Here is a 12,358-nt window from a genome sequence, read left to right as displayed (position 1 = left end):
CAACTGTGGTAGAGGGGCGGTGGGGGTGGTGAGTCTCCGAAACAGAGATTCCCAAAGTGTGGGTCCCGACTGCTGGGTCGCAAACTAATTTTGAGTGGACCGTCAAATATTGAAATATCTAACATTTATAAGCAGTAGAACGGTATTTTTTTATTTAACGCTTAGTTCTCTTTAAAATATAGCTTGTAAACGAATAGGTTGCAGAACTTTGGAATTTTGAAAGTTTTTAATTTTCAGATTTCAGATGATTTTTCAATGTGAGTCTTAGTCTATAAAAGTTTGGGAAGCCCTGCTGTAAAAGGATGGTCCATACACTTTGAAACCGTATGCTATGCCATTCTGTACCCCTACACAAAATTGCACCTACATTCGGTGCGACAGAATGGACTATTGTCTACTCACCATCCTTGGATGCGTCAACTTCGACCACAAATCTGAGCGGAGATATTTACTTAAGATCTATTTATACAAAGAAGTGGTTTTACGTGCTAAAAAGACTTCTGTTTCATCGTTGAGACAAGTACAAGTTTTCGAACATACTCAAGACTTTTAAGTCTATCAAACTTGTTTATGGTTCGAATACAATTCGATGTGACTCGAAACTTCCATTGTATGTTTATCTCTCACGTACAGCCTACTACTACTCAGCATCCCTAAGTCCATTTTACTTAGTATTCTATACTGTCCTGCCCGAGTATATGTATAGAATAGACACTTAAGATTTTATGATATCTGAATTTGTTTCGAATGAAAGGATTTCTGTTCCGCGTAGTCTTGTACAGTTATCTATTGGAAGGAAAGTGATAAGTGATTGAAGGGTTATTATAAACGTATCAACTGCAGTCGGTTATAATATGCATTTCATTTTTCTACAACATTTTTATCTGATTTTGAACATGTACGCATGTATGTACAGTATCTCGTTGATTTGAAACGTTAAGATTAAGATTCGAAGATTAAGTATATAATACCAACAAAGTACAGTTTATCGTTAATTCGTAAATTTCTATTCCAAGAAATTGAATATAATATATGTATATTGACTAGGCCATTTTTGCAGTATAATTGTATAATTTTATAGAGTTACTAAAGAACTCTTAATCTCGTTTTACTTTATTCCATCTATAATAAATAGCGGAAAGCATGATGCTCGAACTTAAAATTACAGATATGATAAAATTTGCTAATAATATAATGTCCGCCGAGTCCATCCATATCGTAAATACTCTCGCTGCAAACCAAGACGAATTTCTTTATTTATTTTGGGATTCAATTAGATAAAAGAAATCGATGTTTTTTTATTAGTAACGTACTTAAGTTAGTAAATGCAGAGATGAACCAAGTGATTGGCGACACTGTATCCGCATTTTTGGCACGGAATATCGCAAGTAATTGAACAACTTTGCTAGAGACTGAAATAGGTGTACACATTGGCTACAAACAAAAAGTTATTTTAAAATTATAAACAATATTTTCAAAATTCATAAATTTCGTTATTAATTAACTAACCGCTAAAATAGTGAGTACAGTTTTTGGAATAAGTTGCAGTGCAAAAGAAATACTTATAGAAAAGTATAGTATTGAGATTAAAATTGAGAATTTATTTATTTTGTTTAAGTATTTCAAGACTAGAAAGATTAAAATATATTCTTGTAACAGAATAACTGGATATTCCAAGTAGGATAATACTGAATAGCCATTTGTATAATTATAACTAGTCATCACAGTATAGCTGCAAAATAAAACATTTGTTTACTATATTGTAATAAATATTAAAAATATTCTGAATCCGTATTAAAAGTAAAAAATTTTTAAATGACATTAAAATTACCTTGTTAATTCTAACAATAGGGCTAAGATCGAAATTTGATCTGCTGACTTGGCTAAAAGTAAATTTAAAATTTGTGGAATTTTTAATATAAAACACATCCCTATTGTTATAAGGCTTAAAAAGTCAGCCAACTGTTGAAGCAACATATTTATCAGCTATTTATTTCCGGATATCTGTAATTTGATATTACACGTTATATTTTAAACAATTTTTATTATGCAATTCATGTTAACTAATAAATAATAAACACGTATTGATAATTTTTAAATTAATCGTTTAATAAAATGTTAAAAGTAGAAAAGAATATATTAACTAAATTTAACTTAAATAATTTTACACTAATAAAAATTGGTACCTTTAGCAATTTGTTTTAAATTTATTACTTTAGAGATTTCAAATTACTATACAATTATAATAATAACATTTTTATAATACATACTTAATCGATACAGATTATTTAACTTATTTGTAATTATTCATTTCTGTTAACACTCGTGTCAGATACACGTTCATATTATACGTCAACTGATACTAACATATGCATGTCAACTGAGGTAGATGTTTTTTAAATCTACGTATGTAAACTTCCACGACACCTAGGACATTATCGAGACTGTTTCACACTTGCATAATCATAATTGCAGAAAATGCACATAAATAAATAATAAATTAGAACTGACAACTACCGGTCGAAGAAATGTCTACCATCGTCAACAGCGCCATCGATACCGCGTTTATCTGCATTTAGTAAATTTTTGCCTAGGGAATTTTTTAAAAACTTCTCGTATAACAACTTAAAATTGAGATTTCAGTGCGTACTTTTAATAATACTGATATAATAAATCGTATAAAGTATGTGATACATCTCAATTAACATATTTAATATACTTCCACCCACTTAAAATCAACCTTATTGTGCATATATATGTAAATTGAGAAGTTCTGTTCTTTTTTGTGTATATTAACAGTTCTATATTCTATACTTTCTATAATGCATGGCATTGCGCGAGCGCTGTTATGACAATCGCGATGTCGAAAATATCTACCTGGTGGATAAAAAATTTTACGATTCCTAATTCTTGCTGGTTACATTATATCTTTCTTCGTTTATATTTAATATAAGTTAGAAATATAGTATTTAGGAATTTAATAATATAGGTCTCAATATAACATACAATTAATGTATCGTTAAATTTTATAAACATATTTTAAAAACTGTTTTATTTATTCTTTCTCACAGCATATGTGACCATGATGATAGAAGCAAGCTTTAGAGGTGCAACTTACTCGTGGGTAAGGAGCTCCCTGAACTGCGCGACTAACATTATTTTCTCGTGAACGAAGGTAGAATCTGGTTAATCATGAAAGACTAGAAGTTCTTTTTTAAATGATTTCATTCGTTAATTTAAACAGAATAATTGTATATTATGCTATAAAATAAAATAATTTTATTTACATGCATTGACTTGTTCGAAATAAGTGACTAACTAAACACGTAAAATCATTTTGAATTATGCAATCACATTGGTGGCTACGATTCCTCCTTTTGTGAAATACTACCGTCGATCCCGGAAAGTACTCGAATAGAATTCTTCCTCGGCATGACAGACGGAATGTGGGAACGGAACTGACATGGAGTAAACTGTAACGTGAAGGACTCGCGTTTGTCTTTTAAATATTGATTTGTCTGTCGAACGGACATTATGTGACAACCATGAACGTTTTTTTTATACTTTGCTTCATTGACGAGACTTACGTGAATCCAATCGAATTGCGAGTAACCTAGCATAAGTACGTAAATCCATTTTTAACTTTCGAAACGTCAAACATAATCTGCTACTATCTACGACGCAAACATCAACCTTGCCGGGATATTAAAGTGCTCCCTGTACGGCATGTACTTTTGATCAAGATATTTCGAACATTTCGCACAATATACAACTAAAAGATGAATCATATCGAAGGATATTTCGATTCTTGTCTGTAGTTAGTCAACGTGGGTCTAAATTCTTCTTTAAATTGATATCGAGACATATTGTTTTTTCATGTCATACATCTTTTGACAGCATCAAATAATTTTTGTAATAATATCTTTCTTCTTTCTTTTCTCTCATGTATGTTCGTACAGTTCTACTACACGAAAGGAATGTTGTATGATTTATGATCGAATGTTGAGTAATAGAAATTTATGAAATGTAAGATATATTCTTTTAAAAAAAAATGTAATCTTGTATTGAATTGTATAGCAACTTAAAAAATTAGATAAAACGTTCACAGTGATTGTATTTCAATTATAAGAAAAATATCAACATTCTATTTCATTCTATAAATTGTGTAAAAATTATTTTGATGTATAGTTCTTTTCTTTTAATATACTTTCAGTTTCTTCATAATGGACCATTTGAAAAGTACAAGCACGCATGTAATCATGAAGATCATGAAACATTCATGTATTGCCCATAATTGCTATTTTCAGGTAAGAATATTTGTTTCATTTAAAAATCAAATAGAAAGCATTGAAGAAATAGTACTTAAAACAATAAAATTAATCATGAAATAAACAAATTTTATTATTAAATTATAGGGGACAATGTGGAGTTTCCAAAAATTTTGGCTATTATAAATCTTTTAGCAAACAAATAAATTACGAGTATTGAGATGGACTCTCCACCGTCATGTTCACTAAGCGCTACTGGACCTCTCAGTGATCTTGGTAGCAGTGGAATTGGAGGGTCCATTTCTAGTGATTCTGTTCGAGCACATCTTGCAATCGAGGTATAATTTATCATAATTTTATATTGATGTCATATTTTATAAGGCACATAACTAATACAGCTTGTTTTAGATGCAAGAAAGCGATGTAGAAAGTAAATCCTTATCGCAAGATTCTTTTGATTACTCGGATGGTATGTGCGGTGAAAATTTTAATACGCTGAAGAAAGGACCAGGTTGGACTGATGCTGATGGAAAGCTAGAAGTTGAAGTGGTCGATGTAGCTATTAAACCTCCACCAGAATTTCAAGATAGCCCTTCTCCTCCTAATTCTGAATCTTCGTCTGCACCAATTCTTAGCTATGCACAATTAATGAGACAAAAAGTTCCACGGTTAATAGATGATTATGCTGAGACCTTAGTACAGTCAATGATCGAAGAAGCATTAATAATATCTTGTAGAATATCATGGCCAGAAGGAAGAATAGCACCAGCAACAAACCATATACCGGTGGTAACTCGTAGTGTATACAATTCAAAACGTCTTTGGGCAACAGACTTGTTAACACCTTCGTCGTGTCAAGGGGCTACCACTTTGATTACTCCTTACAATACTTTGAATCGTCCAAATTCACGATGTTCTTTAGCTTCTTCTCGTTTGTCCAGTTCTCATAATTCGATAAATACCTCAGGACTGAGTCACAAAGCAGACGATAGCAGCTTTATTACTTCTGCTATGTCGCACGATGTTTTAACGACCAGTGAGATCAGTGATATGTACAATGTGCCCTTTGATTCCGACATTTATACTGTACCAATAGATGTAGTTAGACCTTTGCATTATCTTAGAACACCGCAAAGGCCGAAACGTCATAGACATCATCGTAAAAGAAGAAGAAATGTATCTGCTAGTTCTCAAAGTGAATTAGAAGCTCATATACAACAGGCAAGGCATTACTGTGGGAAACCTCGTGCTATTACCCATGTTATAAAATCCCAGAGACTGCTATCTGACGTATGTTGCAACGAAGCTGGAAATGGGAAACGTCATAGTGTTCCGGGTACATCTGGCCGACATGTATCCCGGACATCTAATGGTCATATGCATAATATCGGTGAACCGATTCATATGACTTTACATGAAGTGCGTCAATATTTACAAACGCTATATTCAAGCTCCAGTGACTCTAGTGAAAATAAAATTAAACGCGATAAAGTTCCAATAAGTCATACACCTGTACACCTTGCGATGCCAAAAGGTATTAGTGTAAATAATAACAATAGGTATAGTAATCCGCATACAGATTCAGCGATGGATATTCCAATCTCAAACAAAAATAGCAATGGACTGATTCACAATAACAATAATAATAATAATAACAATAACAATAATAATAATGGTAATGTTAAGAAACATAAAAAGAATTCGTTTGTTAGTATTAAACATAAAAAGGTAAAAGAGGAACCACATAAGGAAAAGGTTGATTCTGAAAGAGACAAGATCAAGAAGGGTCAACGGAATTTCTCATTAAATTTGAAACAAACACTTTGCAATATCTTTAGATTCAGACGTTTGGGTTCTCCAGACCATTTCGTAGAAAAAAGAAATAGCATTGTACAGGGTGAAATCGTAGAAGAGGAAGAGGGTGTTGATTCTGACCAACATGCTAATAATAATAATACTACCTCAGAGGTAGATCCCACTGTACAAAAGCTACCTTTTTTTAAGCGTGCGTTACCGCCATTACCAAAAAGTAATGGACACGTAGGAGGCGTAGAGCAAGCAGAAGATGCGCTAACAACGATGGTATCTAAATGTGAGAGTCCAACTTCTGTACCGCCACAAATGCCTCCACCTGCACCAAAAGTCGAAGAAGAGCCAACAGAAGATACTAGTATGGATTTTGCTGCTAGCATCGAGAAAGTAAAAGATGTATGCTTTCATAATTTATGTCTTCACCGAATTTTATGTACTTGCCTAATACTAAATTGTTTCATAATTAATACAAATTTTTGTTAAAATAGTATGGATGGTATTGGGGCCCAATATCTGGCGAAGCTGCGGAGAAAATACTGTCCAATGAACCGGATGGATCATTCATTGTGCGAGATAGTAGCGATGATCATTATATTTTTTCTTTATCATTTAGACTTAACAGTTGCGTGCGACATGTAAGAATAGAGCATGATCAGGGTAAGTATTCTGCTATTGCTAAAAGGAACATATTTGGATATTCCCAAATTACTACTTTTAATATCTTCTTTTTCTTCTCTGTTATCTGTACAGGTAATTTCAGCTTTGGAAGTTGCACAAAATTTAAGTCTCATACAATTGTCGATTTTATTGAAAATGCAGTAGAGCATTCGCGTAGTGGACGATACCTGTTTTTTCTTCATCGACGGCCAGTGTTAGGTCCAATGCGTGTGCAACTTCTTCATCCAGTGTCGAGATTCAAACAGGTTCAGAGTTTACAACACATGTGCAGATTTGTTATTTTGAAAATTGTACGCAGGGATCTTATTCCAACTCTACCTCTGCCACGGCGGCTCATCGATTACCTGAGTATGCCTCATTACTACAGCGAACAATTAGCTGAACAAGATGACAGAGCTGAATCTCCTGTTAGTTCTTCAACTGGTGAATTAGAGAAGATTTGTTTCACACCGCAAGGCCTATCGTGAGGTACAAACATATAATTTTTTATTTCTCACGGTTTTTCTTTTCAAATACTTGCCAAATGTTTAGTATATATAGTTTAAGATTCAAAGTATTACACGATTCTGTTTCGTATGATTTCAATAAGCAATATAATAATGAAGTATAACGACATAGCTGATTTCTACATATGTTATGTACAAGTTTAAATTTCAGACATAATATCTAATATCTTTTTGTAAAGAAGGGTAATCCGTTCCACGCAGCTCGTATATAGAATTATGAACAGTGTAGTTACAAAGCATAAAATTACTAAAAAAGATATGAAGCAAAAAATAATATTCGTTAAAATATAATTTTGAATTAGAATTCATATTTGCATAATTTTATTGAAAGTGCACAAATAAATTGACATTTGATCTTTTAATTTTATGAAAATGATTTCAGGAGCACACGTAGAATTATTTCAGCAAATTCTGTATATTACTTTGGATTCAGTTCCTCTTTGTTGTTTCAAAATAATAAATTACAATTTCACATCATACAATGAATGTATAATATTCATATATAATAATGTAAAGCAGTGATTAAATTACTCCTTCTTGTGTGCCATATATTTTATATTGCAATTTTTGGTCAAATATTAAAAGCATAAATACTTTTCATTTTCATTGGAAATTTAGTTAACAGATTTTGTTTTTACCAGAGATTATTCAATTATGCATTTCATTAATCGTTATAGAATTTTGAAATTCGTGTTTAATATAACTGAGAAGCATATGAATGTAGTTGATATTCCACTTTATCGGACGATCAAACATAGAGTTAACGAATCATTTTTTAATATGATGCACGTACAAGCAATTATAAAAAAAGCTGTAGACTAATGTTACATTAAGATATAATCTGGCATATATAAATATCAGTTATTGCGTCTGCCAACTATAGAAAATTTCAATATTAATCAGTTTAATGACGTTGTTGTATCATGTTTTAAGTTTAGAAGTAGCTGCTACAGACTGATTAACTTAGAACAAATATTCAACGAACTAATGGAATCATAATACTTTATAAATATCTTCATTTTTGAGCATCATATATATTTTTTCATAAATTATTATATAATTGTTTTTGAGAATAATCTTTGGATGAATACAGCTTTATTATTTTCTATTGCTTTATAATGTAAATATTTTTGTGTATATTGCTTCATTTTGTAAAATAATATTAAATCATCAAGGATTTTTGAATCCTTAGCATATTAGCTATATATGTATATATTTTTTGATTTTTTAAGTTTATAAAACAATAATTGATGTTACAATGTGCAATCTCTTTTAAAGTATCACAGTTTTTCGTTTTTCTTATAGTCAATTTTAAAATAAGATTTGATAATATTTACCTTAAAAGGTAAAAAATTCTTTATTAAAACTGATTAGCGACTGGTGCTATATAAAATTATAAATTATAGAATTCTGATTCCTTAAATTATGCAGTTGAATCGAGGTAATCGAAGTCACTGTTTATTCTTGTGCTCAGATAAATTTAACGAGATTACATCGTGCGAAGCACTTGATCGAAGTTAATTATATTATACTTAATTTTATATATTTTGTTTTATTTGGTAATTTAAGAAATTTTCGGACAAAGTTCTGAAAATGTACATTTTATTTGTAATCGTTATATAAAATTTAGATTATAACTAATATTAAGAATTAATATAAATCACATGAAAAGTTTTCAATTTGCAATTTCGAATAACCAAATGGAAAAGTAGGAAGGAGCTTCAGATAAAAATTTAGTAAATTGTAATAACATATATTTTTATTTTTATCCCTTTCCTGAAGAGGTGTACAATCTCATCTTCAGTAATGGAGATATTACTTTGATAAATTTTGTATTCTGTAATGTTATACAGAGCTCACTATAAAGCACTGATGTAAAAATAGATTTTTCAAGGAAGGGGAGAAAGTTTTTATACAAAATGTGTACTGACTGTTACTAGACGCATTAATTAATAGATGTTTACTTTATTTTCTCTTTGAATTGCTTCCCCTATGCAGCTTCATAAATCATGGAATAGCGAAGGCCACATATACATATTGCTCAGAATTTTTTGTTTGCACTTTCTTGAACTTTGCAGTACTACACAAACAAATTTTATACTCAATATTCACGTGGTAGATTTTGCAATATAAGTACTATTACCAGATGGAAAAGACTAAGTCTAAGGATGAATTTAAACATATGTGAAGCATGTGCGTATAATTAATGGTTAAAGGCACCATGATACCTCAGCCGAAGAGGGAGGTATGTAGAGCAGAATTAGTATCATTTTATAACAAATGTATTTTACATTAATATAAGTTGCACATACGTGTTCTTGTGAAAAATTAGCATTATTGAAGAATATCAATGCTTTATTTAATTATGTTTTATTCTTGTTAATATCAGTGTTAAGAAAAGTATATGAAAAGTTCTATGCCAAATGTCATTAAATGATATATTTCTAAACTTCTTTTATGTAATATACATAAATAAAAAGGCATCAAAATTTAAAAAAAAAAACTTTGAAATATGCTCATACAGTTTCATATAATTGCAATACTATTATAATTGATATTTTATTTAAAAAAAAAAATGCATTTGGCATAGTCATAATTTATTTGTTATATACCAAAGTTTATAATTGTATTCAAAGTACAACATTTATTCATCAGTTAAACAATCTTTTAAAAGTTGCTCATGTATACATGCTTTTTAAATATTTAAGTATACATTCAATCAACTATACATTATAGTTTAGTATTACGAAGTAATTTAAAAACTCATTTTGTATAAGTAATCTATTTTACTACATTTTTTAATACAATTATGTATATAACAAAATAAAATATTTAAAGATTACTGTAAGAAATATACTTTCGAAATATATGCAGTGTTGTACTTTGATTATAATATATTGGTACATCAATTATTATTGTTTGTTACACATAAATTACAAGTGCTAGTCATAAATATTGCATTTTAAGTTGGACTTCAGTATTGTTTACTAATAAATATCAATTTACTTACAACTACTTGCATTTATTTTTCATCTTTTTCAGAAATACAATCCAAACAATTTTAATAGAAGAACATAATAAAAAACTATAAACTGTTAATTGTTATTTTCACTTTAGTAAAATCTAATAATTATCCTTAATCTTCGATATTTTTATTAATAATTCTATAATTTATTTATTCTAGTCTATTATCATTTATCACCAAGTTCGATGATTATTAGAACAAGGAATGCATGATAATCAGAAACCTATTATAAATTTTTTAATTTTGTAAATATTTAAGGTAATACAAGAGATACTTTCAAAGATACACAAAAACAGGGGTGTGAATGACTCATTAAGGCTTTAATAAGATAAGGTGTATAACACTAAACAAAATGAAACCTGAGTAAGAAACACCTTTATGATATGTTTCTAAAGTAAAAAATCATTTTTTGGTTTAAAAAGCTATGAAGGTATATTATTTTTATAACATTTTTTATTTATAAATAAATTGATATAATTTATTATAATACAACTGATTTTATTACAGTGTTTAAATATACAAACTCTATCATAAATCATCCCCAAAAATTTCCATAATATATTCACCTAAAATATTACTCTAGTTTCATTTTCCAATTATTTACGAGTAATGTGATCCTTTGCAAACAATATTTTTTTGCATTATCCACTAATGGATATTTCGTGCTATTTTCATGAGTGTAATGCAGATGATTTAAATAATTGAACTTTAAGAGCACAAGAAAAGAGATTCTGTTTTTGATTAGTTTATTACAACGAGAGTACTCTAAGTGTAAACAAATGCATATGTATTTGATTACCCATGTTTGTACTGCAATGTTGAAAATAAAATACATTTTTGGAGACTAATAAACACCATTTTCTCTTTAGGTAATACTTTTCTACTTATCATCCGAAAGTGTGAGACATGTGTTTGTAAGCATATTTATTAAATTTAAATAAAATTTTATTATTTTAAACACAACATATATTTCCCACTGAACCACATATTTGAATTATGTTTCCATTTTCAGTTAAATATTAGATTAATTTATGGAGGAATACCAAGAGTTTTCCTAACTAGCTTTTGAGCAATTCTTTCAAATTCTGGACGATTCTCTCTCCACATTTTAGCAGCATCAACATTTGCTCCACTTTCATCATTTGGCTCTGCCAACATACTTACGACACTTAATAATATTTTTTCCACACTTTGAACTGGACTCCATCTTTCTGCACTACTTTCATAGCCCATAGGATCATCACCGGGTGCATGTAATATGCTTATACATACTCTTCCATCTGCATAAACTAAGTAAAAATCAAATTGTTGCAAGTCCTTCATGACTCATTCCTATGAAATAACACTATTTTAAATTTAAACAAGTCTTACTATTTGGATGAAACATTTCACAAGTAAATTGCATCTTTGGCGGACTTAGAGGATAATCTGGTGGAAATATTAATGTTGCAGGAAATACACCACCTTCGAAGCATGTTCCTTCTGGTCCACTGCAAATAAATTCAAGATTTTTAACATGAACATGATCTATTAAAAGTCTCCTTTAGCATATGTTATAAATATAAAATATCTAAATTACGAAACATGAAATAGGAACTTTATGGTGAATGTATCACAGATAGAATATAGGAGTTATAGTGTTTGCATCAAATGCAAGAATCAAGTTTGCAATTTAATACATACCTAATAAAAGCTTCCCATTCAAAAAAATTCTCTTCGTTCATTGGACCAGCAATAATTCCTTCGGGAGGATTTAAGGTTAGCTCTGCAAATTACCCATCATTTATTACAATATTGTCCGAAATTAAGTAAAAAGAATTGCAAGTAACAAATGTTCAGACAAGACTTCTAGAAAAGTGTACGGTGCACGATTAAATTTGATTCTCACGTTTATATTCTGCCATTAATCGTCTTAGCGCAGAACCCGCCATTGTTTTGATCATGGAAGGCTGATAATGACATTTCAGGAAAATGTCAGAAGATGAATATTAGGTTAAGGTTGAAGTAATGAAAAGCATTGATTTATCTGTGTATAATTACTTTATTAAAAAGTCGACAACTTATTTTTT

General features: G+C 30.0%; 3 protein-coding genes across 15 annotated transcripts; 1 reads left to right on the top strand and 2 right to left on the bottom strand.

The window, feature by feature from the left end:
• Window positions 1-840: 840 nt before the first annotated feature.
• On the bottom strand, window positions 841-2,581 carry LOC100879504 (solute carrier family 66 member 3). 3 transcript variants are annotated; one of them, XM_012297671.2, is made up of 5 exons: window positions 2,187-2,581; window positions 1,832-2,004; window positions 1,510-1,732; window positions 1,314-1,434; window positions 841-1,231 (listed from the first exon to the last, which is right to left on the bottom strand). In XM_012297671.2, exons 2-5 carry the CDS (start codon window positions 1,975-1,977, stop codon window positions 1,098-1,100), a joined length of 624 nt encoding a protein of 207 aa, XP_012153061.2. In that variant the 5' UTR covers window positions 1,978-2,004; window positions 2,187-2,581; the 3' UTR covers window positions 841-1,097. The 3 variants fall into 3 exon arrangements, with proteins under 3 accessions (XP_012153061.2, XP_012153060.2, XP_003708523.2); XM_012297670.2 differs by having other exon boundaries at window positions 2,368-2,581; XM_003708475.3 differs by having other exon boundaries at window positions 2,271-2,579.
• A 717-nt stretch (window positions 2,582-3,298) lies between these two features.
• LOC105664191 (Suppressor of Cytokine Signaling at 16D) lies at window positions 3,299-11,781 on the top strand. 11 transcript variants are annotated; one of them, XR_001097430.2, is made up of 9 exons: window positions 3,299-3,622; window positions 4,214-4,307; window positions 4,416-4,606; window positions 4,677-6,476; window positions 6,569-6,737; window positions 6,831-7,226; window positions 9,263-9,509; window positions 10,548-10,719; window positions 11,742-11,781. XR_001097430.2 is itself a non-coding variant. In XM_012297662.2 (7 exons), the coding sequence occupies exons 3-6, from the start codon at window positions 4,490-4,492 to the stop codon at window positions 7,223-7,225; spliced, it is 2,481 nt and encodes an 826-aa protein (XP_012153052.1). In that variant the 5' UTR covers window positions 3,299-3,622; window positions 4,214-4,307; window positions 4,416-4,489; the 3' UTR covers window position 7,226; window positions 11,742-11,781. The 11 variants fall into 11 exon arrangements, 6 of the variants coding, with proteins under 6 accessions (XP_012153052.1, XP_012153050.1, XP_012153055.1 ...); XR_001097429.2 differs by having other exon boundaries at window positions 10,797-11,781; XR_013037581.1 differs by having other exon boundaries at window positions 10,449-10,719; window positions 10,797-11,781.
• Window positions 11,213-12,317, bottom strand: Ubc7 (ubiquitin conjugating enzyme 7). The gene is made up of 4 exons (XM_003708474.3): window positions 12,178-12,317; window positions 11,973-12,054; window positions 11,661-11,779; window positions 11,213-11,578 (listed from the first exon to the last, which is right to left on the bottom strand). The coding sequence occupies exons 1-4, from the start codon at window positions 12,230-12,232 to the stop codon at window positions 11,319-11,321; spliced, it is 516 nt and encodes a 171-aa protein (XP_003708522.1). The 5' UTR covers window positions 12,233-12,317; the 3' UTR covers window positions 11,213-11,318.
• Window positions 12,318-12,358: the final 41 nt, after the last annotated feature.

This window comes from Megachile rotundata, chromosome 3 (genome assembly GCF_050947335.1).
Source record: "Megachile rotundata isolate GNS110a chromosome 3, iyMegRotu1, whole genome shotgun sequence".
NCBI lineage: Eukaryota > Metazoa > Arthropoda > Insecta > Hymenoptera > Megachilidae > Megachile > Megachile rotundata.
This window is presented reverse-complemented; position numbering and strand designations above follow the sequence as displayed.